Below are 27242 nucleotides of genomic sequence, written 5' to 3'. Positions count from 1 at the left end.
GACCGCTGGGATAGGCTCCAGCACTCCTGCGACCCTTGTGAGGATAAGCAGCTCAGAAAATGGATGGATGAATGGATGGATTTACCGTGTATGTTTTAAGGTTTGCCTGTTCTGTCTTCTTACTAGATAAATATTGATCGTGATCTAGTATTTTAGAGTTTATACACTGCAATGACTGCCATGAATGGGAGTTATTCAGAGGAGAACAATTGGAAGAGAAAGTGTTTCTTGCTTCAGTACTAATGGCACTCATTCACAAATATGTGGAATGCCTCTTTCTCTTCTCGATCGATCAAAGAGGTGGATTCGGTCACTTCAGGCTCAGGCCCCAAAGTCATCGCCTGCTACTAACTTAGTCGTGTTTTATTAGCCCTGTTTGAACAATTAATGTCCCATTATAATATCACAGTTGAGCTCAGTCTTTAAGCAACCTGCTTAACAGGCAATCCGCCGTAGTCACTTTTAAAGCCATTCGTCAATGAGGGATTTCACACGCACTTGTAAAAATAACAAACAATGATCATCGTTTACAAGCTGTGTGGAAATTTCATTTCATTTCAAGACACCAGAAAGAAGCAAAGCAGGCTGAGCTGCAGGAAATTTGAGTTTCTGCAGGGGGGGCAGGTGGACCTTGGTGTCACATACTGGGGGCTCACCTGTCAGGCAGGTTGGGTGCACGGGGAACGGAACTTTTAAAAGCAGGGATTAGGAGGATTAAAGGAAGCTCTGGATTGTTTTTTTCTTGGTCTAGGCGCTTGGTAGTTCAAGAAAAAACATTGATATGGAAGTGGTAGAAAATTATAATTAAGTGCTTGTTCATTGATTAAATTGGACTGATATCGTTGTAAATGCCACGAGAAGTTGTTCAACAATTTTGACTAAAAAAAACTTTCCTGATCACTAGAAAGAAACAAATTGAGCCCGCCACCCTGTGTTGCCTGTTTCATTATATTATATTGGTTTGCACAGTTTGTCCCGTGGATCATAGCGTACGCTTTTATTTATTCATAAGTGGATTGATGCAGCGTCGACTTCTCCATCTATGAGCTGACCCGTTGTCACTAAACTGTTACATTTAATGTAATATGTGAGTCCTCAAGAGGCGCTCTCGTGTCCGTGTTATTTATCTGTATGATAACGCGAGCGTTAAGTCTAATGAGTGGCTTGTCACTGCAAAAGTGATTTATCTGTCCCTCAAGTAGTACTCTGCCAACTAGATAAACAGCGCTTAAAGCGCACCCGCAACACTTTAATTTGATGAGCAGCTCATCCTCTCGCAAGGCGTGTACAACATGGGAAAACTCACGTCTAATTGCTCCCCATAAGAGAGGCTAGTAAACATCTCTGAGGACCGCCATGCACGAGGTTTTACTCAAAAGATGCAGATGATTTAATTTGCGCCCGGGGAGTTTTCAGCACTGAAAATGTTTATTCTGTTACTGTGAAAAATGTCCCCTCTGTTTATTGTTTTGATTTTTTTTTCAATTAAAGCTTAAATTAAAGGACAACGTGTGGTACAGAAATCCTTGTGGTAATTTAGTCATGATTAATACAACAGTATTGCTGTCCAGTATTTTTGGACTTTGCGCATACAAATTGCATATACAACCCTAAAGATGATACATGTGTGTCACATTAATATTGGTGTAATATAAACTTTATCATAGTCACACTTACATTCTCCATCTTTATCATTATAATTAAGAGCAGAGCAGAGCTGACCTCTGTTACAGCAAAGTCATCACAGAACTTGTTAAGCAACCATCCATTTTCACTCACATTCAAGTCACTTATCATGTTAAACCTCTCCCACTTGACTTTGGGCGACAGGCGCGGTACATCCTGGACTAGTTGTGAGTCAAATTGCAGGGCACATAGAGACAAACAAACTTTCACACTCACGTTCACACCTATAAACCATTTAGAGCACAGGTGTCAAACTCAAAGCCCAAGGGCCAGATTTGGCTCGCCAGATAATTTGATATGGCCCGCGAAACCAAGCTGTGTGTTTACGTCACATTTCTTGTTAAATTGGAAATGCAACTTGTACTTAGATTTAAGAAACATTGAAATAGTAAGCATTTTTTGGGGTCACCATCAATCCATTTCCTGACCCACCTATCCTCACAAGGGTCGCAGGAGTGCTGGAGCCTGTCCCAGCTGTCAATGGGGAGGAGGTGGGGTGCACCCTGAACAGCTTGCCAGCCAATCGCAGGTCACATGGAGACAGACAACAGTCAACAATTAAGAATCTCCAATTAATACATGTTTTTTGGGATGTGGGAGAAAACCCAAGCAGGGTATAACACGCAAACTTCACACAGGTTGGGCCGGGATTTGAACTCCGGTCCGCAGAACTGTGAGGCGAACAATCTACAGCTGCGCCACATTGCCGCCTCGATGGCACACATTTAAACATAATTCAACATGAAACACGTTGGCTCCGTCTAAAGCCCAAATGCCACCAATCAGTTACATAATTGTTTCTTCGGTGGAAAGACGATATTGTGCTGGATAATCAATACCGTACATCAGTGGCCGACACTCCTCCAGTACTCTGCAGAGACAGGATGACACGCTTTATCGTGTCTCGCGACACTGTTACATTTGGATCATTTGTGGACTGAATCCACGCGTCAGTCAAAATCCATAAGCGGCACAATAGACTCCAATGTAATGGGAGTTCTCCCTTTGATCTTTAAATACCCTCTAACGTTCAACGCGTGCTCATTGGCTTTGATTTGATTTTCTCGCGTTGCAGCCGCAGGAAAATGCAGACGTTCCCTTGAACGTCTCCTGTGCGGCTGTGGCACAACAGAGGCTGTGAGATTACCTCAACTGTTTTTTTTTTTTTTTTCCTTCCTCCACCACCACCATCTGTCCCTTTCTTCAATTTCACGTGCCCAGGCAATATCCGTCGCCCTCTCATAGCAACAGCGCGCCGCCGCCCCCACCGTCTTGCTGTGAGTGTTTCTTCCCCTCGCACCATGCAGACGGTCCCTTGGCCCAGCCTGACGGTTCAGCATTCCCCCTCCCCCACCGCCGTGCTCCGTTTCACTCAAAGATGGCGTCGGCTCGAGAGCCTCTGGTCTCTGGCTGCATTTTTAGACTTGTTGTTGTCTCCGTTCTGCGCCGCTTTGGCATCCTTCCCCCGGCGTACCGACACGACAATCCGGTGAGTAACACTGTGACGGGACGGAGGGGCACAGCGGTCTGGTGTAAACAGGCGATTTGGAGCGGAGCTCGCCCACTGCCCACCCCCACCCCCAAACCGGAGCCTTTCGGGGGGACCTCGAGAGGAAGAGGGAGAGAGGGGTACGGAGTGTCGCTGGGCGCCGAGCAGGGTGGGCGGGGGGTTTGTCGGAGCGGGGAGCCGAGGCCTAGCTGCTCTGCTCCGGCGGCCTTGTCTTTGCCGCACCGCGGGCTGGCGGAGTGTTACGTGGGAGGGAGACTCAGTAGGCTCAGACATCAGCGAGGTGGCGATCTCGTCGAGGCGGTCAGTGGACCCTCTCCCCGCTCTGTTCAGTCGCGCACGCTGTTTGACTCTGATAGCTTAATCCCTGCACTTGCCCGCTAGCGCCGTGGCCGTCAGCGAGTTGCATTGTGCCCAATACGAGGCCGCGAGCTCACGTTAACGAGAGAATGACATTCAAAATGAGATTAGCGCCTGTGGTGGTTGCGATGCCGTCATTGTGGCTAGGAAAGAAGGAGCTGTCTTATTTTGTGCTGGTGTTGCGGCCAGCCTTGTGTTTGTCGCTGTTGACGTTTTGGTCGGTTACTACCACGGTCGTAACGTTAGCGAGCTGGCTAGCTTTGAACATTAGCTTGCTAAACAAGAGCATTTAGCGGGAAGGCTTGATGTCAGCCACTTGGCTGCTCCTTGGAGAAACCACAGTAAACAAAACAACAGGAAACTGTTCAGCAATGTGGCCCACCGAATAAGCATAGATTCGTAGCTTAGCCTCTCGGCTAATGTTTGCTAACAGTGTGTGTTTTGACTACAGTGTTTACTTTCCCCACTAAAATAGGTGGATGGTCAACTTTATTCTGGACTTTATGTAAATACAAAATTTTAGCTGGTTTAAATCCTTTGCCTTTACAAGCTAAAATAGCACGTTTATATTTGGTGACAACCGCTTCTTATTGCATGTTTTGGTATTGTTAAATCCAGGAACACTTTTTTGGGAAACTCGTGCTCATTGTCAGCGGTCCAAGCAAGACTTTGTTTATATACCCGTGGTAGTTCATGGTGTGCCACTGTTGTGTTGTCTGTATGTCACCTGAACTGATGCTGTATTTACATCTCTTAACCACATGTTTTGTGTTTTTACCTCTTTTCTACAGGGTGGTGCAACTGAAGTGCAGTAGACATGAGGGTGATCAGCCCCGTCTACTCCATCGTGGTGTTGAGAAACCCTAACTTTTGGAGTTGGACAACACAGTGAAAGGAAAAAGGATAAGTGAGGGGAAGGGACTGTGGTCAGAGGAGGAACATTTTCAGAACTAGAATACATCCTAAACACACAACTTAGACTTTTGTCACTCTAACATGAAACTCATGTCATGCAGGACTTTGTCATCTTTTGCAACTCACACTGACGATTTGCTCTTTTTGCCAGTGACTGTAAACTGACTGGTTTGTTTCTATACATCCTTATTGTATGTATTTTGTTTTATACTTTGCATTTTTCGTCAGAGAGCTGTCCACACATTAATATCAGAAGTGGGTGGGCCCGATTTTACTGGGTGGAGAACTAGGTTGGGGAGGGCTGTGCTATGGTCAGCTGCTCATTACCGTGTTGTTCATACTCTGCCTCAGAGGGTGTCTCTGTGCGGCCCCAGGACAAGGGATAGTAAGCGGAGGACAAGAAAGAACGAGAAGCAAAGGTGGGGGCGGCGCTTCGGCGCAGGCCAGGTGTCTGTCTTTGGCCTGTAGTCCACATTTTTTTTTTTTTCGATTGTGGGGAGGGCCCCAGGGCCACTGTGCCCTGAGAGACTGCAGCCATGGTAAAATTGGCCAACCCCACATACACCCAATGGATCCTAGAGGCCATCAAGAAGGTCAAGAAACAGAAACAGCGACCGTCTGAGGAGCGCATTTGCAATGCGGTTTCAATGTCCAATGGTCTGGACCGCAAGACCATTCTGGAACAGTTAGAACTTAGCGTCAAAGATGGGACCATCCTTAAGGTTACCAACAAAGGTCTCAACTCCTACAAGGACCCTGACAACCCTGGACGCTTGGCTCTTCCCAAGGCCAAAGGGGGTGGCAGCTTTGGAGGAGGAGCAGGTCACAGCAGTGGTGGCGGTGGCAGCAGCAGTGGTGCTAGCTTCCAAAGTCATTTGGGGAAGAGACCTGGACTTGACTGGAACAAGTTGATCAAGCGGGCACTGGAAGGCCTCCATGAGCCGGGCGGCTCCTGCTTGAAAAACATTGAGCGCTTTCTCAAGTGCCAGGCTGACGTGGCAGCCTACCTGTCGGGGAGCGGCTCCATGGGGCCTGGCATCTTCCACCAGCAGCTGAGGGTGGCCCTCAAAAGAGCAGTGGCCCATGGACGTGTGGCAAAGCAGGGTCCACTTTTTCAGTTCATCAGCCGCAGCAGCTCCCACAATGACGGCACCGGGATGGTATCCCTGGAATCACTGCCCCCTGTCCGCCTGCTGGCCCATGAGAAGGACAAGGTAAGATTTCAACTGTTGTGTGCACACTAACATAAACTCTCTGAGATTCAATTATTTTTATGAGGTCATCAGCACTGTGTAGAGGATAAAAGAGAAATTGCATTTGTAAGCTATGGTCAGCACTCTATATTCCATGACGGTTGTTGCTGAAGTTTACTCCTACATGATGTGAAACAATATTAATGCCAGTTAAATAAGCACATAGTCTGTCATTTTGTTGCTTTTGTCCCTGCAAACCATTGAAGTGTGTTGCTACTTGGTTAGATGTCTGGTGGTCAGTTGTTAGTGGAGGTCCACAGGACGAGGAAGTCACATGGCTCCAACCAGTGTGGACCTTCTGCAGCTCTTTTCTCCGTCTGGATACGGTTGGAGCAAAAAGAACTAGAGAAACATAGTTGAGCAAAAAGAGATCTTCGGAAGTCCATAGTGGTGCCATATGAGGTTGGATGATGCAAGCCACAAACTTCTGAAAGAGCAAGAGAGAGAGAGGGGCAGAGTCAAAGAGTCAGAAGAAAGCAAGAGAGGCAGAATGAGCTGTCGAGCGCGGGAGAGTCAGACATGCAGGCGTCAGAGGAGAGCAGGAACACACCCACTTTTGTAACCTGATCAGAGAGAAAGAAGGAGCAGCCGGTTACCAACCTCTGCTTTTAAGGACAAGGGACGTGTACACATGAATGTACAAGCCCATGGAGAATTCAGATGTATACCGTTAAACTTTGGCAGAGTTTTCACACTTTATTTCAAACTAACTTATTGGCTTGTCACCTGCAAAGCAGTTCAGACAGTGGATATTGAAGGTCTTCTCGCTACTGTTTAGACTGGCTCTTGTCTTTATCTGTTGTGCCTTTAGTGGGTGTGTACATGCCTTTGCAAGCACCCAGCCTTCTGGAAGGGTGCGCGGGCTCAGAGAGGATTACCCGAGAGAGCAGGCTGAAGTCATATATGTGGTCTGTATATAACACCCTGACATGCTGCTTAGCTGCGAATGGTGCACCCCTCAAGATGACCAGCAATCAATGTCATCTTCTCTAACTCGGCTCCTGAGTTCCTTGTTGTGTCATTTTAAAAAATGATCTCCTAAATCAGGGGTATCCACCTCATTTTTGTTGCGGGCCAAATGGTTTGGTTTCCCTTAGAGGGCCGTTAATGACCGGGAAACCCTATAAATGTTTCATCTCATGATCGGTGTATTATATGAACACAAGAAAATGCTGTCTAACTAGTTTTCAAATTAGAAGTCAAGAATAATAGTTCAACTATTCAAGTTACTGTAAAAATAGCTTTGGTGACAACAAACTAAAATGCTTGCAATATCTCTATTTCTCATATTATGACGTGACATTTTGATAGCGATCTTAGCAAAAATTATTGAAGTTGAGGAAAATGTTTTGCTTTCACCAGCCAAATGATGTGGCAGGCTATATGTGACTCAGAGTCCTTTATTGTTCTTACAGATAAGTTGCTCATGGAGTTACTTGCACGTTTGGTTTGTACCGTTGTGTGGGCAAGTGTCACGCTGACTTCAAATTGATCCCATGGGCTGCATGTAATTGCTTTTGTCCCAGGGGAGCTTGACACGGCTGTACTAAAACATGCACTTTCATGATTTTTTTTTAATTTTATATTGTCAGTTGAATGGGCAGTAGATATTAGGGATGCACAACAAATTTTTTTCTTTTTCACCAATACTAATAACTTGTTCCTCCAAGCTGATACTGATACAATATCAGTAACTGATGAAATTTTTCAAATGACATAGTCTATCAACGATTTCCAGGGCTCAGGCCCCCAAATTGATCAAAAGCGGGAGTGGGAACCCAGCCTTATGTATATTGCATGTAACTCCATTTCATATAAACCTAAAAACATCTAATTCTAATTAAAATACTGTTATATAAATATATAGTACCATATATCATATGTATGTAACATGTACTCATAAGAATGCCTTTTTATTAGCATTATGGCAACCTCTAACGGGACAAGCCGAAAGGAAAAGAAGATACACATGTACAATGTATGAATAAAGTACTTTATTGTGCTGTTTATACTATAGGATTGATAATGGTGTCCCCCCCCCTTCTCAAATTTGAATAATACACAGATTCAAAGATTTTTTTTATTTTTTTATTTTAAGCTATATGAGAAAGGACAATCATTCATGTTTATTTCAAGGCATTTATCTTTGTCTCTGAGTTAAGATTGCCAGGGCATGGGCCAGTGTTGCTGCTGGGCCATCCACCAGACCCATACCATTGGTGGATTCCCCTGATGAACAAATGATATACTGCTTGTTGGTCCCTTTTTTTTTTGTTTGTTTTTTTTTTTGTTCCCGGACTGGTCAGTGTAATGAATTTTTTTTCCCCCCAATACCAGGCCAATAATTATCATTTTGATTAATTTGTGCATTCCAAGTAGATATTATTCTGTCTGACCATTATTATGCATTATTTAGAAAGAATGAGGAAGTTCTGACAGGAATTGAGGATTTGATTCTCTTGTCTGTCTTATTTGTCTTGTTGAAAAGTTGCATCGTTATTGATGCTTGAGCATGTGACTATCAGTGATCTAAATTGTTGAATTAGTTTGCATTGTATGTATTATGTCAGGGAGCATGAGCTGACTATGCTCTAAAGCAGTGTGCAATACACAGGTTAGTAGTGTGTGATCGTCCTCCAGTTTTGTTGCTTTCCAGTGGCGCATCGTTGCCACATTGCCTCACATGATCAGTTAGTTTTAATTTCTCAAGGAGAAGAGAGAGATGCTTTGAGTGAACGCTGGGAAGAAAAAAAGTCAAAACAAATTTCTAAGGACTAGCTCTGACCTCATTTCTGAGATTTGCGTGCTTATTTTCTGATGTTTGTGTCAGAGTGCAGGATTCAAAGGGATCCCATACCCGCCTCTCTGTCCTGACCACCCCACTCCCTCCCACCCTAATAGGGTGTCATTGCCAGGTCATGAAGGGGGAGGTGAACGGGGATCGAAGTCAACCAGGGGTCATGGATATATAGAGTCCAAACCTCATTGCCTCCCTGAGCACCCGTTAGCAGTATGAAGCTTTGGCCATTAGGTGGGATGGGCTTTGACACGGAGCCTTTGTGCACAGAGCTGTCTGATTACATAGTTGTGTGGATGATGTTCATCCCATCATAATAGGCAAGAGCGATTTCCCTGCCCTGCGATTGCCCTCTTCCCAACAGCTGGAGAGGGGTGAACCAGAGTTCTCGATGTTGACGCGCAGTGTCACGGTGAGGACGTGTGAAAAAGTCACTTGTACACACAAATGCGGTGACTTCCCCCAAAATGTACCACTAACCTGAACTGGTTTGGCTATTAAACAGACTCCACAGCTTTAGGTTGTTGGTTGTGATCAAGTTAAACAAACACTACAATGTTTATTGTGAACACTCGTTGATAAACTTCCCTAATCAATGCTTCTTATTGGATCAACACCACTGCATCTGTCTTTCTAATGCCATACGCACATTACACCTGCTTGCTTAAGTTTAAGACTCATTTAAGATGTGAGATACTGAATGGAAAACGCCGCTCAGACATAGACTATATCCGTTAAATGCTTCCTACCATTTTTTTTTCTTCAATTCCTTGCACATCCTGACTACACAATTGTATGAGTCAAATCTGAGTAGTTAGCTGTGTGGATGGAACCAGTTGTTGAGTTGGATTCACAAGACAGACATGTTGGGATGATGGCGTACTTGTGTGCCAAGAAAATACCTTCATCAATTGTATTGTTAAGGTTTTGCTCTTGACTATGGATTTGATTACTTTTTTCCTGGAGAAAATTAAAACCTGGGGGAAAAAAAATGGTGACAGCGTTTTTCCAGCTCCCATCATGCCAGAAATGGTATTGGGAACACTGTTTCGCACAACACCGAATTGGTTACAAATAATCCCAATGTTTTGGCTCTTTGTTTACATGATATTTTAGAACCTAAAAGGCAAATATTGCAAAACTGATACATTCCTGCACAAATCAGTAGCAGTTGCTCACATTTGAATAATGTACAGGTGTGGTTAGTCATACCCGCAGATAAAGTTGCAGATGTGATTAGGGATGGAATATCAAGACCTTAAAATAACTTACTGGATTAATATAACATAGCTAAAATAAAATAAACAAATACATAACTAAAATAGAAAACAAAAATTTCAAACTCAGACATGATCTTTACCAATGTCCAATATTAGTAGAACATGATATAAAACGATAATTAAAATTTTTCATCAAAAAATTCTTGATCTGACAAACTCATCTGGAAAGTTTCAATGCACTGGCCTGTCAAGGAATAAACACGAACGGTCTATTTCCACAATGTTTTGAAAATGCTGAAAGTTTAGTTCAACATAATCGGCGTTAGTGGCAACAACCTAGCAATACATTGGAACAAACATTCCTGTCGGCATACGTGATGTATTGTTATAATCTAGCGTAATTTACGGCGGAATATATTGTCAATCCATTGACGAAAGATAGCAGTAGATAATCTTTATCTTCCTAAAGCATGTAGAGGGGAAAGGTTTTCAACTTCAAGAGGAAAATAACCGTTCGCATTTAGATAACTGGATTGAGCAGTCTTATGTTAGAACTTAGATCAAGTCAAAGTAAATCACAATCTCATACTTATTATAGTTAGATACTGAAACGTTACCTGTGTTATATTCCAGAAATGTTTTCAGTGTAACTCAGGGGTGCTTAGACCCCCCCCCCCAAAAAAAAAAAAAAAAAAAAAACACTTTTCACCCTTTCGCAATTGACCAGCGGGGTGGGAGGGGTCGATTGGGGTTAGGGTGCATGTGCGCATCGCCGCAACTGCCATAAATATGATGCTGGCTTGCTAGAATGCGCCTTTGTGTGCATGCTCGACATATTGGCCACACCTGAATCAAGCGACGAGTTGGATGATACTCCAGGGTTCGCACGCGGCCCTAAAAGTCTAAATTTTCGAAGATGCATTTAGGGGCTCATAAAAGTCCTTAAAATCTGCGAAAACCGGCCAAGCCCCTAAAAAGGCCTTAAATTAAAAAAAATGAAAGGGAGGACCCCTCCGTCTGGCGTCCAAAACAGCCGGAAATTGTCAACGGAAGTCACAGTGTTGACAACTAGTCGCCATCTTGTCGATATTCCATTGTTTGTTTCCGTGAGTAGGCATTTCACTTCGTCTTCATTACGACGTAGCGTAGTTCTTTCATCGATCCAACTTGTATCACGAGGAAGTTCATTTTTCAAGACGCTTGGGTTGAAAGTAAGGAGTTTGGGAGCTGGGTTCGTCGAGATGCAAAAGATCTGCACATGTTTTACTGCCATCTGTGCAAGCAGAGCTACCAGCTCGGAAAGATGGGCGTCAAAGCGCTGGAGTCGCACCGGAAAAAAATGAGACGCTGATTTGACGAAGACTCTCTCATCTTCCGTTGGTATGAATCTGTTTCTGAAATATAAAGATCGTGAAGCATCAACTTCAGGCAGTGGTACTCGCAGTGCATGCGCACCTACAGTTGTCCAGCCATCGACTTCAACCAGCCAGAAGTCAGGCTCTATGAACGTAGTTCAATACACGAAGGCGGACTCGTTAAAGGCAGAGATCGTGTGGACTTTAAAAGTGATCTGCAGCCATTACAGTTACAAATCTTGTGAAAATAATTCGAAAGTGTTTGCAGTCATGTTCCCAGACAGTGACATTGCTAAAAACTACCACTGTGGGGAAAGGAAGACTTTGTACCTGGCTACATTTGGCATCGCTGCTCACTTTTCATCTCTACTGCCTCAAAGCCAAAAAAGCCAGAATGGAGACTGACATATCAACGCTTATTGAAAAGGCTGACAGGCTGTGTGAGGAGGCAGAAGAAAAGAGGAATCTAAGGTTTATCACCGAGGCCAATGCACTCAGAGGCAGAGCAAAGGACAAGAGAGCCACTTTGGCACCTCTGCAGCAACAAATAGAGGAGGCACTGGGTAGGCTCAAGGAGCTAGAGTAGGGGTGCTGAGACAGACATCAGTAGAAGACATTTGTGTATATAGTTGCAATTGTAGTTAGAATCTGTTTTTTTGTATACTGTTATGTGAAGACGTTGACAATGGTCATATCAATGCGAACTACCACAAGGGGCGACAGGTGATCACTGTCACAGTTACTGAGATACTGGAACATTTGATGAACCAAGAACGGTTGATGGCACCATTGGGTGAGTCTTTTTTCCTTACTCTTGATTTCCCACGATTGCCTTAAATTTTTCGTGTCGGCCCTAAATTTTTTCTGTGTCAGCCCTAAATTTTTCGTGTCAGCCCCTAAGAATGCCCCTAAAAAGTCCTTACATTTTTTTTGGTCAGACTGAGTATGAACCCTGTTAAGTCTTTTTTTTTTTTTTTTTTTTTTTTTGTGGGGGTTGGGGCATGCCATCACACGATCAAGCAAAACTGCCTCGCGATAGACGCATTGAGCACACCTGTTGAAACTGAATTTCGTTTGTCACGGCTCATTATTTTGATGACTTTCGACGTAAATGTGCTCGCAGTACTGGTAGCAGCTCGGAACAGTCGCTTTTGGCATCACTTCCGTACATGCTCAGTACGGTTCACTTGCATTTAGTTTCCGGGTAAATACTAATGACGTTTATGAAATAAACACTTAAATTAATGTCAAGCCTACACAAAATAAGCGACATTTTTCAAAATCAATTTTTTCTACAGGTAACAAATTTTACGTGCGTGATTTTTCGTGCTCAACTGTGCAGATTGTGAGTGCGATGGCCCGCGGAAGCGAACGTGCTCATCAAATGTGAGTGACTGCAGTAGTCTTTCCTTTTTTTAAAAATGTTTATTTTTTGAAAGGTCTTATGTGCATACATTGTTAACCAAGCCTAATATTGAGCAAAATGGTTTAGTTCCCACTCAGTGACAATGTGAGTGTGAATGGTTGTTCATGTCTGTCTATGTGGCCTGTGACTAACTGTCGACCAGTTCAGGGTGCAGTCCGCTTTTCGCCTAAAGTCAGCTTGGAAAGGCTTTTTTTTAGTTTGATTAAAACAAACTCCTGTTTTGTCACCCTAACATCTGAACACTGGTGGTCACCAAACAAATGGACGGAAAACCTGGGTTTTGGGAAGTGAACTGCAAGTGTCTGCACAGAAACTTTAAAATGAAATAAAATGTATGTGCTTTTCTGAGATGGTAAATACAAAAGAAAACATTCCAAATGGCAGACTGCATTTGTCACACACAACAGTACATCACAATTGTCGTCCAATAATTTTCTCACTAAATATCATTGGCATCCAAACTTTGGCCTGTGTGTGGCATTTAATAAAAGTTGAGTTGAGCACAGCCTGAAATCCTAATTTTTCCAGCCTGGATATATCATCATGTGCAGCATTCTGCTAGTTTTACTCATATGTCGTCTCCAGAGAAACAGCGTGACAAAGATTCACTCTGTGTATCGATCTCAGGATGGGTGCGTGCGTTTGTGGAATCAATGTGGGGATTCATCTTGTCAGTGTCAAGACTCTTTGCCTTTTTTGACGCTGCAGGTTAATTCAATTTTTCTTGCCCAATGTGAGGTATCCTATTTTTATCTCGATGTGAACAGTACAATTCAGGCCCATTTCATATGTGGATATGAATTGTATATGTATCTGATGCGAGTGCATTATGGATGCGCAAGTTGCGCTCATCTGACATACATCACCAAAATGCGACAAACGTCACAAATATTTGACAGATATAAGATTATAATAGATAAACTGTTGAATGAAAGAGCAGAAAAGTCAGTTATGAAAACAGGAGGCTTTAGCTCTGGTTGTGCAAAATCTTTGCCATCACTGGAAGTGTGTCATGATGAGACCTACTCGAGAGGCCATATTTACTTCTGCAAACATAGCACCTTGTGTTTTGCGCATATGCGCAATGTGGCGTCCTGTTTTATGCCCATGGATGTGACGCAATGGACACGTTCAACAACAAGAGAAGCCACATTTGTTTTTGGAATATGAATGACTGGGTAAAAAGATCGGATTTAACACAACATCAGAATTGGGTATAATGTCCTGCACTCTGAACATAGCCTTTGTCTCGAGGAGAGTGAGGCGGGGACGCTAGCTTACCCACGCATACAGACATGCACCAAAGGGGGAAGTTAGCAGCACAAAGAAGCCAAGCTGATTACAAAAGCTGCAATATTTCGGCTTGAAATCAAATAAGCAAAGTGAGCCAAAAATATGCCAATTTTGCTCCCGTCTCGACCGTTACTAAGGCCTTTTGACAACGCTCTGAACAACCTGCAGCGTGCTGTCGACTTGCCTGTTCTTTTTGAACATATGACTGGACAAGGATGAGTGATGCAACGCGTCGTTCATGCTTGCCTCATGAGGCATTTTGGTCAACTAAGTGAATGCAAACAGAATACTGCACCCCCTAAAGATGTAGGTGGTGTATTTTCACAAAAGACAACAGCACAACATTGCATCAGAGCGATAGATGACAAAAGAAATCAATATGTATGTACAGTCCACTCCAAAAGTATTGGAACGGTTGGGTCAGTTGCTTTTTTTTTTTTTTATTATTTGTTGTATATTGAAGACATGGATTTCAGATGAAAAGATGAACAAGGGACAAAAGTTCAGAATTCAAGCTTTTATTACATAGTATTGATATCTAGATGTGTTGGTGTAGGTCAGAGCAACTTTCGTTTGAAGCGATCCGCTTTTCTAGTGGTCACAAGCATTGGAACAGATATTAATTTCACTGTCATGCGTTTCCAGAGCAGGGAATTCCTGGACAGCCATACCTTTTTGAGCAATTTCACTAATTTTACAAGCCCCACTTATTATTGGGTTCTATGACTAGGTAAAAAAAAAAAAACCTAATCAGATTATCTTCTTTCATCAGGAAAAATAACGTTGTCCTGAGCTTCTACCATTCTTTTGTCATCACCAGTACCAGTCAACTATAAACTACTTCTAGACAAATCTGTTTCTGGGGGGAAAAAAACCCATCCTTTTTGTGAAAGGAGATTACACACAAAACCGAACAATGACTTCAAGAGTGAAAATGTCAAACATGTGAACACAAAACACTGAGAAAGTTCTTTTGCTGGATGCATAACCTGTAGGTTTAAAAAAAAATACATAGGATTACTGGAGAATACATTCAAATCAATACTGTCAACCAATGTTACATTGCAATGTGAACTAATTTGACAAAATCACGTTTTATGTTAGCTAGCTAATATAGCTAATACCAGCTGCAAACGAGCTAACTTCATCTACATTATCATCCGAATGAAGCTCTGCTGCTTCCAGGCGATCCAGAGGGAGTTCACTCATCATGATTCTGGATCTCATTTTCTAAAATCCTGTTCGGTAGATGATCAACTGGCAGCGGCCAAAAACATCTTGCCATATGGCCCAGCATTTTTGGCAATAGCTTTGCAAGAAATGGATCAGCTTGGAGCGTCATCCATTATTCCCCTGCATGGCGTCATTCCTATCTGTAATTTTCTTGCTTTGGGACAATTAATTTGAAGTACTCTTTGTTTTTTGTTGTCTTTTATCTTTTCCGCCATTATGCTTACCCCTTCTCCGACTCCTGCAGCCAGCCCCTCCTCTTCCTTCTTCCTCTTTTTCAATCTGAGGTATTGATGTTAAACTCAAGGCACTGTTGCCCTCTACTGGGTGCTGTTTGTCATAGCAGTCAGACCGAGGCTTGATGATCACACACAAAGTGCACAAGACCCCCCCACATCTTCATCAAAAAACACCAAACACATCTTTGGATGGCATTGGCAGGGAGTAAGTAAAATTAACTTGGTGAGTAACACTTAATATTTGATGGTATAAACCTGCCTTCCAAGAACTGCATCAATTGTGTGACCCACTAACTTCACCTGACTGTTGTACTTTTCCTTTAAAATGCTTTTCCAAGCCTTAATTGCAGCCTCTTTCAGTTCTTGTTTGTTTCTGGGTGTTTGTCCCTTCAGTCTCCGTTTCGGAATGTAAAATGGATGCTCTTTTGGGTTAAAGTCCAGTGATAGACTTGGCCAGACTTAGACCTTCTACTTAACCCCCCAATAAAGTCCTTTGTTGGGTTTTTTTTTTTTGTTTTGGGTCATTGTCTTATGGTATGATAAAGCTTCTCCTGATTTATTTGGATGCTTTTTCTTGCAGTTGTGACAGAACAAATCTTTTTCGATATTGCAAAACACAAATCACAATTACTTATAGTGAAGAAAATACCCTGTGATTTTTGCAAGTTCTCCCATTTTGAAATCATAGAGGGGTCTGAAATTTTTATCTTAGGTGCATGTCACTGTCAGAGACAAAAAAAAAATAATCCAGAAATCACCTTCTTTTTTTTGTTGAAATTATTTATTTGTATGTTACTACTTTGTTTGCAATTATCGAGGTAAAACATTTCCTGTAGTTTTCCACCAGGTTTGCACACACTGCAGCAGGGATTTTGGCCCGTTCCTCCACACAGCTCTAATCTAGATCAGCCAGGTTTCTGGGCTGTCGCTGAGAAACAGAGTGTGAGGTCCCTCCAAAAATTCTCTATTGGGTTTAGGTCTGGAGAATGGCTAGACCACTCCAGAACATGTATATGATGCCACTCTTTGGTTATCTTGGGTGTGTGCTTTGGGTCATTGTCACGTTGGAAGAACCAGCCATCACCCATCTTCATTCCTCTTAACTGATGGAAAGAGGCTTTTCCCCCAAATCTAGCATTACATGGCCCCAATAGTCCTCTCCTTAATTCAGTGCAGTTCTGTACCCCCCAAAGCATGATGCTTCTGGCCCCATGCTTTGTAGTAGAAAAGATGTTTTTGGGATGGTATTCCTCATTCTTCCTCCTCCAGACACAGCAAGAGTAATTAAGACCAAAAAGTTTTATTTTTGTCTCATCTGACCACATAACCTTCTCCCTATATTCCTTGGATCATTCAAATGTTCATGGGCAAACATAAGCTTCTGCCATCTATAAGGCGGTACAGATGTGCAAAATCAAGGACCAACAGACTAAGCAGCATTTTTTTTTTTTTCCAGAGAACCATCACAACCCTGAACTCTCATCTTTCCTCTAGCCACGCTATTAATGCAAAGTCGTGCTGATTTAAATCTTTTTTGTGCATTCCATTTTACACGTGTTTATTTTTGACATTCATTCATTTATTCATTTAAAGTTTGGCCTGGAGGTGTGCTGATTTAAGCAGGGGAACCATCCGTGCCGTGCGTGACATTTAAACCATGACATCTCAGTGTTTTACCCTCAAAAAGTGGTGCCAGCTTTCTTTAGATCAGTGACCAACTGCTCCCGTGTCGTTCTCGGGTGATTCGTCCCCTTATGAGCATTGATACGTCACAAGGTAAGATCTTGCTTGGAGCGCCAGTCTGAAGGAGATTGACAGTCATATTTCGCTTCTTCCATTTTCTAACAATTGCTCCAACAATTGATCTTTTTTGTGGATGTCTACAATTTTGTTTCTGGTGTGTTATATTACATTATAACATTGGACGAAACTGTTACGCGAGCTGACGCTCGTGAACACGCATGCATATATACACACAATGCTCTGGCAACAAGTGGCATTTATTTTTAAATGCCCAAGTTACGTTTGGGTTGACTTTTTAGAGGCAGTCTAACAGGTCTTTGAGAGACAGTTTTTTTTCTGATTGACAGGTGTTCAAATACTCATTACCAGCAGTAACACAAATCTATTTAAAAAAATGTCATGCATTGTGTGCATTTTTTTTCAAGATTTTTCTCTGTGGACATTCACCTGAGATGAAATTATAATCCCCTCCCCACCCGCATGATTTAAAAGTGCAAGGGAGAATTTACAAGATTGCAGGGTGTTCAAATCTCACTTTTTCTCACTGTATATTTTAACATCCCACTGCACGCTTTTTTTCTTCTCACATATTTCACTTAGTCTCACCAAACAGGAGGGAAGTCACAGAATCACAGAAAGGTCTTGTCATGCCTGACAATGAATAAATTAACAAAAATGCAAAGTATGTTCAATCAAATGGTCAAGAATTGACATTCAGCCTACAGATGTGAGCGTGTTGCTGAGAGGTCTGAAAATCCCTCCTCTTCTGTCATATACAAACACCGCCTTCCTTCTCTCACAATTCATTTCCGAGGGCCTGAGATATGGCTCGCATTTACTGTCTGCTGAGAAGCAGCCTCTGAGCTAGCACCCTTTTCCCCCTTTGAAATTAAGTGGACAACATGTTTCTGTGGATGCCAGTTGTTGGTCCATTAATGGCCAGAGCCATGTGAAGCTCTTCGGTCATCCTGGATGATCGGCAAGTAGAAGCGGGGAAGACTGCTGTGAGGATACCTGTTGTTTTGGACCTCCAGTTGCTTCACTAACTGCTGCCAATTGGCTAAACATATTACACTTAAAGTGGGACAGACATCCCTATAAACATTCTAAAATAGATATTGTAATGAAAAATACATACAACAGTATTCACTTCAATGTCTATACAAAAATAAAAAGTGAGCGGAGAGCACGTCATCCATGCACAAAGTTGCACAATTGAGTGCCCCTCGACATCCAAGTGGTTGCCATATTAGTCGCGTCCTCTGTCCTTGACGTCATCGTCACTTCCGCCGTTGAAAACGGCAGTACCTGCTACTATGGAAGCCAAATAACAGAGAGATTCGCATTTTATACGCCCCTTCTGACATCGAAGGTCTTTTTGAAAAGGACACCACAACACAACCGAGTGAAGTTACCGGGGCAATATTACACTATTGTTTCCAGCCCTCAGGGCAATATTACAGTATTGTTTCGAGCCATATTCAGATGATATCCGATCACGGCCAAACCGCATCCCGTCCGATCCACTTCTGATGGCGGTGTGGCTTATGACAGAGCCGAGCGGTGCTGCTTTAGGGGGGTGCTCGCAGTCGAGCCGGGGCGCTTTATGCGCGCACGCGAAAGAGTAACGCATTTTCGGCTGGGTTCTTCAGAGCTGTCCCCGTCGAAAAAGCCCAACGCGCAGCCTCCATAAATCTGCATGAATGAAGCGCTCTCCGCTCACTTTTTTTTTTGTATTGACATTGAAGTTAATACTGTTGTATGTATTTTTCATTACAATATCTATTTTAGAATGTTTATAGGGATGTCTGGCCCACTTTAAGTGTAATATGTTTTGCCAATTGCCAGCAGTTAGTGAAGCCATATATTTGTGATTTCTGGATTTTTCTTTTTCGATTATTTGTTCTCAGTGGACATGCACCTACGATGAAAATTTCAGAACCCCTCCATCACTTCTAAGTGAGAGAACTTGCAATATAGCAGGGTGTTCAAATACTTTGTTTCTTCACTGTATATATCAGAAAATTCTGAAATATTATTTCACTAAAACTACCCATGTTCAGCCCAAGTGTAGTTCCGCTTTGTCCATATTTGTCTAGGATCAGACAGCGAGGAATGCATGGACAGTTTTAATTCATGTTTCACATTGACTGTGCCACTATAAAAATAATATTACTTAAATACAATAAGTTAAACATAAATAAGGGTTATGGTTAGATTATCATGAAAAATAATCTTAGTAAGTAAATGAAAATTATAATTTGAAGTGCAAAGTAAAGTTTATCCATCCATTTTCCGTACCGCTTATCCTCACTAGGGTCGTGGCCGTGCTGGAGTCTATCCCAGGTATCTTCGGGCAAGATGTGGAATGTACTCTGAACTGGTTGCCTGCCAATCTCAGGGTGGGTACATATATATATATATATATATATATATATTATATATATATATATATATATAAAATAAGGACCCACATTCACACCAATTGGCAATTTTTGTGGGAAATTGGAGTACAGCGATCCCTATCTACTTTGTAGATTACCTACCGCGGATTCAGTGCATTGCAGATTTCTGATATTTATTTATTTTTATAAAAAACCGCCAGCATACATTAGTACAGTACTGTAGCGGGAAGCCTAAGACAACAAGGACCTACGAAGGGGGGGGGAGGACGGCATTTACCCCTACTACATGGTTTTTCACTTTTCGTGGGTTTGGTACCAATTAACTGTGAAAAACAAGGGATTACTGTACCTCAATAAAAACCAATGCAGGCACGGGGAGAACATGCATATCTTCCTCAGAACACGTGCTGGGCAGATGCGCTAACTAATTGTCCACTGTGCTACCAAAAAAAAGTTAAAATAATTTTTTACATTTTTTTTTTTTTTTTACTGTCGGCATATGGTGGGAACATCATTTGCTCTGTATTCTTGCGGCAATGCAGTTTTTAACTTTTTTTTTTTTTTTTGAGGCAGCAATGGGTTTAATTTTGACTCATGTTATTCTTGCTGTGCATTTCTTGGCCTCAAAGCAGCAGTGTGATCCACACTTGGAGTAGTAAAGTACAAGAAGTCATGATAGAATAATGATATAAATCATTTTTCTCAGTTTGGAGAATATACTCCAGAAAGTATTATCTTGCTTGTACGTATGTGGTTATACAGCATTTGTGCACCAATATTCTTTATTTTTTTTACTTTTAGTGCCATGAGTTCAATGCTAATTGGTATTTCATTCATTGTGGTTTGGCTTTGAGCTCTCGATTTTATTTATTTTTTAAACAAGAATGATGAAAGAAACAATGGCTGTTATGTATTTGATCACATGTAATTTTTTGTTTATTTTTTTCATTGGCCTTAAAGTGGAGTGTCAATAAGCAACTTTAAGCAAGCCACATTCAATTTTAAAGCCTCCTCCTACTCCCGCTGCTTGCGCAGCGACAGTGCCCGCATTGCATTCATTTCTCCCGGTATTCATCTTTTGGTTTTCGGCCTTTGGCTCCTCGGTTTCAGTCTTCAATTTTGGTCAAGAATTTTCATTTTGATGCACCACTGGGGCCTCCACTCCCTGAGAAGGGTTGCGTCAGGAAGGGCATCCGGCGTAAAAATTGTGCCAAACATGTATATGCGTTCATCTGAGATGACACGCTATGGTGAAAGGGACAAGCCGAAAGAAACACACACTAATCGTAATAGCCAGTATAACGCAGGACGAAAGAACACCCTCCACACGCCCCCCACACACAGACAATATAGTGCATTGCTAGTTCATTATCATCATCATTAAGGGACTGCTAACATTGGATCCAAATCCTTCACTTGAGACAAGAACAGCACTGCTTTCCTCTTGTTCTTATTTTACTCGTCACCATTTCCCCATTCTCCGTCTCAATTGTTTCCTCTCTTAGGTATCTCGATATACTGACCTCTCTTAAGATAACAGCAGCCACTTGCTTAAAAAGAAAAATAGGGCACCTCTGTTCTGTATTCCCTTCACTGACAGTCTGTATGACAATGTGAAGTGGAGTTATTCAAGAAGCTATTGATGACCATTTGAAAATGTTTAGGTGATTCTAAAAGCTTCTGTGTATAGCAGGTTAGACTTAATGGCCTGTCTGTCTTTGAAAATATTGCGGTACTTGGAGCAATTGTGAGGTGGTATTTCACGTTCATCCAGTTAACATAGCTAACTAATAATTGTGAGGTGTGTCTTTGGATTATGGTCACAGTTTATCCTTTGATATTGTTGGAATTGAATAAAGGGTCACATAGCTAATGTGAACAGAAAGTTTATAATAGGCATGGAGTGTTAAATGTTACCCGCAGTACTTGATTCCACTGGCATGTAGAGTTGTGGAAAAAGATTTCCCAGACAAATTCTGTGTTGGTGAACTGGAGAGGAACATTGAGAAATTTAAAGATTGGTTTCAATGCTTCAAAATCCCTGTCGCTGAAATGGGAATTAGCTCTTCATTTTTCAGTATTTACTGGTGATTCATTTACAGTGGCAATTTAACGAAAATCATGTTGTAATCTGTGGATACAAGATGTTGGGAAAGATGTTGCTGGCTCAGTTTGTTTACATATGTGCAGTTGTCCAACTTGGCAGTTGAATGGGTTACATGTTACATGAATGATTGAGGTGTAAATCTCTCTTTCTTACTTCCAATTTAGATGCTGAATTCTTGATCCATTTGTCTCACCCCACTATTCCATACTCAATTTTTTCCCCAAGATTTCAACCTGTTTAACGACTTACTTACATTCCCCTCCAAAAGTATTGGAACGGCAAGGTCAATTCCTTCATTTTGTTTTAAGACTTTTTTTAACATTCATTTTGCAAAGAAAATTACTCCAAATTAGTTTCAAAATGTAATTGTAATGCAGAACCGTACTTGATCTCTAACCCGTTTTCTTTGCAGAGACGTTACAAAACACAAACCCGCACGTCTAATTCGCCCTTCGTTCCAGCCTATTCTTTACAGCCCTCTAATTGTTGACCTCCTTTCTTGACACCCTCTCTCCATGCCTCGCTCACCATCCCTGGGCCAGTGTGTCTGGGTTAGTGGAGGCTGTAGGAGGGTGCATGAGTCTGAAGAAAATTAACCCAATAAATCAAGGTCTTGCTGCTGTCCCCTCCCTGCCAGGACCTGATAGCTGCCCATGCATAAACAGCGATGCGTGCACATATATACACAACAGCTTCTTCCCTCTTGCAATTAACTTCTTAAACAGATAACTTAGTTATACTTTTGTTATTTTATGTATTCTTTTACTGATTTAATTATTATTACAGTCTTTGTCAAATTTTCGGGAAAGAAAAATTACCCTGATTGCTAGATTGGTGGGAGCCTTTTGTTGCTTATTGACTCAATGACTGTTCTCGCAACGTCTTTGTCTCAGATGTGTTCTCTGTCAACTGCCTGTCTGTAGCCAAACTGAGCGGCTCCAACTAACGGAGACAAATTCCTTGTACGTTTTTGACATACTTGGCAAAATAAAAATGACTCATCCTAATTCTCACGCAGCATTGGAAGAGTTAAACCCGTTTTCATCTTTATTTTTGTCAACCCTGAAATGCTTATTTCATATTGATTTGATGATCATTTCGGATTCACCGATGCATGCATACATACAAAAATTACAGTCGATGAGCTTCACATAGATTTGTCAAGATAACAAATGCACAAAATCACTTTTTTCAGTATGAGTAAAAGTACTTATTTACATTTGAAAACTCGCTGATACAAAGTTCTGATAGTTGAGAATACCATTATTACATTTTTATTTTGCTCAAATATATTTCAAAAAAATCACTGCAGTATGTTTCACTCAAATATTACCTCTGTTTTACCCTGATGGGTAGAGAAGCCAAATATTGTACTCAAGTAAGAATAGTTAGAACACCATGACTCATGTAAAAGTAAAAAGCCCTCCTCCAAACCATTACTCCAGTAACAGTAAGAAAGTACTCAGTGGAAAAAACAATTAAAGAACTGCATGTTTCTACTGGTTAACAAGCACAATACTTTTGGCTCACCAAGTACATTACAACAGGAGCAAGTCTGAAGTGGATATAAAAACGCCAGGTTTTTGTGTTGAGAATTTTGACCAAAATAAATGATAAACTTTTTCCAACATTGATGCCAAAAATTTTTTCCAGCACATTACAACCGATTTATTTATCTATTTATTTATTTTATTTATTTATTTGCATCTTTTTCAGAGAGGTCATTGTTGTTGAAGAGATGTTCTGTTTTCACTCGTCTTTAAACTGGGTCAAGCAAGTTTAGATTAAAAAAAAAAAAAAACTGGTTGCACAAGGATCCACTTCCTCTTATAGCTGGCATGTGGTTGCATTCAGACGTAACAGATCCAGTTCAAACTCATGTTCAATAGGATTGCACACACACCTGCCACCATTTCAGTTTTTAGGTGGGGAAAAAAAGACGTGCATAAGATAGGCCCCAATAGAAACATTATCCAGTCCAACACTATCCAACCTGCTCACTCCGACCGAGAACCTCAACATCTTCATTTCTGCTTCCTGTTGTTTCTTCAGTGCCACCGTGTCTAATCCGTACATCATGGCCGGCCTCACCACTGTTTTATAAACTTTGTCCATTTTACATGTAAATAGCCTAATCTGTTCGAAGCCCCCCGGAAATGGGTGGGACAAGGGGAGTTGCTGTGTGGGCTTTGATGATGCGCGACCAATCAGCTCATGGGATAAAGCCACTCCTGCTCACATTGTTCTATATCGCGACAGGGACCAGTCTTTTTTTTTTTTTTTTTGCTTCATTGGTTCACATGTTGCGTTGTATCAATGTGCCTCCTGTAATATAGTATGCACCGCCGATATGGCTTTTTTTTGGGTGGAGGGGGGGGCGATGCACTGAAGTCACAATAGGTGAAACGCAAAGTATAGAAGGATTACTGTATTGACACTTTCCCCACCTTTCCCCTTCAGCCGGTGGCAGAGCCCATCCCCATATGTAGCTTCTGTTTGGGGACCAAGGAGCAGAATCGTGACAAGAAGCCTGAGGAGCTCATCTCTTGTGCAGACTGTGGCAATAGTGGTAAGTGTCTTTTAAAAAAAAAAAAAAAAAACATAATTTGAGATGTGCTTGAACCAAGAATATGAAAAACGATGTAGTAGTCAAGATGGACGTTTCATATTAACTCAACTAAAGACCTGGTTTGTGTATCAGTTCATTTTTTTTATCATTGATAGATGTCATTGACATTTATTCACCTCCAAATTTGTGATGAAAGTGTTGAAAGATGAAAAACATTCACCAATGACATTTCACTAGCACTCCCACTTCTATCATCCTGTAACAATGTGCAATAACAATGTGCAATTTGTCTGTGACTTGTTGCCACACAAAATTCTGTTAGTCTTCATCTGCAGTCAGGTCTCTCGCTGTCTACTCATCAAGCAAAACCAAAGCAAAGCTTTTGACAGCACTTTGTTTCAACAATGTCCATGCAAGTTGGATTTAGTGAGCAGTTGAGGAATATTTCAACTCGAAATGCTTTTGCCTTGGTCCTTCTCTGATGCAAGTGGGTCACCAACATTACCGGCCATAAAAGACAATAATACGTGTTTGTGCACGCACATCTACCTTTCTGCAGGCCACCCGTCATGTCTCAAGTTCTCTCCAGAGCTTACGGTGCGAGTCAAAGCACTTTGGTGGCAGTGCATCGAGTGCAAAACCTGTAGCAGCTGTCAGGATCAAGGAAAAAATGCGGTGAGTGGATGAACGAATATTGTGGTGTGGTAGATCAGCAGTGCCAGTGAAGGCTCTGTTCTTTGCTTACATGCCAAATAAAGATGATGATAGAAATACTGTATCTGAAGTTCTCAGTGTGCTATTTTAGTCCATCTGCCTTGTTCATTATTATTCAGGTGTATGAAGTGAGACATCACTGTGATTCAAAAGAGAAAATCCAAGCAATTGGAATTTTCAGGTTTTTAATGACGTGCGATATATCATTTAAGATTTTCTATTCATGCTTGATAGAACAAGAATCAATTTAATGAATGAAGTTGAAACAAGGAATTGAACAACCTTTTTTGTAGTCGACGGAAATATGGTATTAGTTGAGTAGTTGATGACATTGTTTTTATTGTTTCAGTTGTCAATTTGTTGTTTTGGTGTTTTAAGCTTCACTCCACCGCCACTGCCTTACTCCTTTCACTCCACACAAACACAAGTTCTGTAACTATTAACAGTTGCTTAGGCCAACCTCCTGATATGCTCATCCAATGTAATTCAGCCTCTGCTCAATTGCTTACAGGAAGTCGAAACATTCTTAACTGTAACCCTTAAGCACATAACATAAGTTCAGCTGCAGTGCCATGATTTAAAAAAAAAAATAGTGTGTATATATGACATGAGAAGGGAATGGTTTGCATTATAATAATGTATATTTAGTTACAATGGTCAGCTTATTCACAGAATTTCAGCAGAACAGCAAATACACCACATTACCACAAGCTTTAACTCAGGCGACCTATTTTACTCAACATTTACTCATGTCAGAATTTTACCTTTCTGAAATGTAGCACTTTCACTAGCCTTCATTAGTGGATGCCTGTTTGGATTGCTGTGCATTGAGCTTGTGCTATTGTAATATTTGAGGGCGACAGTCTCCCCCAGTCTGTTTTTGTAAAATACTAGCATGAAGTTGAAGCACTGCTGCTCATTTGTTGATAAGACCTTTAAGCCCTCCTTACCGGCTGCTTTCCAGGCGTTGTTAATTCAAATTGCAAAACCATATTAAACGTCGTCATGCACTAACCATCGATGAAGGGTAATAAAGTTGACTCGCTGTATAAATGACCAACTGGTTCAACCCCTACTTGAATCTTATATTTAACTCAGTGTCAAATGTATTAACATAATGAAAGAACCACTAAAGGTGCTGTTTTATTTCTATTACCACTTATTTAATTTGTGTACCGAGACAATATCACTCTGCCATGTGTAATCAAGTACTCGGTTTGATTTTGCATCAGTCAAAGGTAAAAAAAAAAAAATAATGAGAAAATTACATGAGAAAAATCTCAAGACCACTCCACCATACAATGTTACAAAGCCTTTTATATTTAAGTGAGTCTGTAATGATGATTGCAACAGTTTGATACACGTTTCCTTCGTACATCATTTAATTATTTGATGTTGGTGGCATGGCTAGATAAACAAATATCCATTATTTATTGTAAAGAATTACATTTATGAAGCGTTAAATGAAATTTGATTATTTCTCACAGCAGCTCGGATGATCTCACAGCACTGTCTTAAGTTGCAGTTAATTTCGAAGAAAAATCCAAATCAGAATTTTGTTTTGCCAATTATGTCATAAACACACAAAGAATTTGTCTCTGGTAGTTGAAGCTGCTCTTGTGTGGCCAAAAGATAGTTGCTTGCTATTTTATGTTATGGTTCAATCAGTTGCTGAATACTTCCTCAATCACTTGTGCATTTGAATCATCCGTACATGTTTGTGTCGTCAATAAATGTTTGTGTCTGTGTTTAGGACAATATGTTATTTTGTGACTCTTGTGACCGGGGCTTCCACATGGAATGCTGTGATCCTCCCCTCACCCGGATGCCAAAAGGTAAATAAACATGGCTGCCCCTCTAACTAATTCACTGCATGTCGATTGCCGTTTTACAGCATTTTGACTGATCTTACAAGAGCTACAAAATATTGTTGTCAGTGACAATACAGTTGGGCCTTGGGTTACGGGCGAGTTCTGTTCTTACGCTGGTGACATAACCCAAATTTCCACTTAAATTGGAATTTAATACCCCCTAACTACAATCTAGATCTTTAAATAAGAATCCTAATATGTGTATTTTATATATATTATATGAATAAAATACAAAATAAAATTAAAAAAATAAGAGTGTGCTTACCATCAATGTTGAGAGGTGGGTGGGAAAAGAAGCAGGGGAGGCTGTGAAAGCTCCTTCTGGGGAATCCCGATTAGCTGGAGGGGTAGCAGGTGCATGATCTATAGATGTCAGCATCCTTGCCTTGCTGTTCTTTCTTAGGTTTGGAAAATACGCCATGCTTTTTCCTGAATTAACATTAGACTGATAGAAAGCCTTAGCTGATTTTCATCCGATTTCCATAGCATAAGTAATATTTCCATCTTGATTAGGATGGAAGAACGTTCCTTTTTGTGTACTGTTGCCTTCAT

At 41.3% G+C, this 27242-nt stretch overlaps 1 protein-coding gene across 4 annotated transcripts in view; it reads left to right on the top strand.

Annotated features, from left to right (window-relative positions):
* The first annotated feature begins 1744 nt into the window (after nucleotides 1-1744).
* Nucleotides 1745-27242, top strand: part of kat6a (K(lysine) acetyltransferase 6A) — a 49899-nt gene continuing 24401 nt past the window's right edge. Inside the window, exons 1-5 of one of the 4 annotated variants that reach the window (XM_061816600.1) lie at nucleotides 1745-3175; nucleotides 4345-5682; nucleotides 23997-24105; nucleotides 24665-24780; nucleotides 26573-26654. In XM_061816600.1, the coding sequence (XP_061672584.1) occupies nucleotides 5005-5682; nucleotides 23997-24105; nucleotides 24665-24780; nucleotides 26573-26654 (985 nt within the window). In that variant the 5' untranslated portion in view covers nucleotides 1745-3175; nucleotides 4345-5004. The other 3 variants (XM_061816598.1, XM_061816599.1, XM_061816601.1) reach the window with 3 other exon arrangements.

The sequence above is a fragment of the Syngnathoides biaculeatus genome, chromosome 4, assembly GCF_019802595.1.
Source record: "Syngnathoides biaculeatus isolate LvHL_M chromosome 4, ASM1980259v1, whole genome shotgun sequence".
NCBI classification, from domain to species: Eukaryota; Metazoa; Chordata; class Actinopteri; order Syngnathiformes; family Syngnathidae; genus Syngnathoides; species Syngnathoides biaculeatus.
This window is presented reverse-complemented; position numbering and strand designations above follow the sequence as displayed.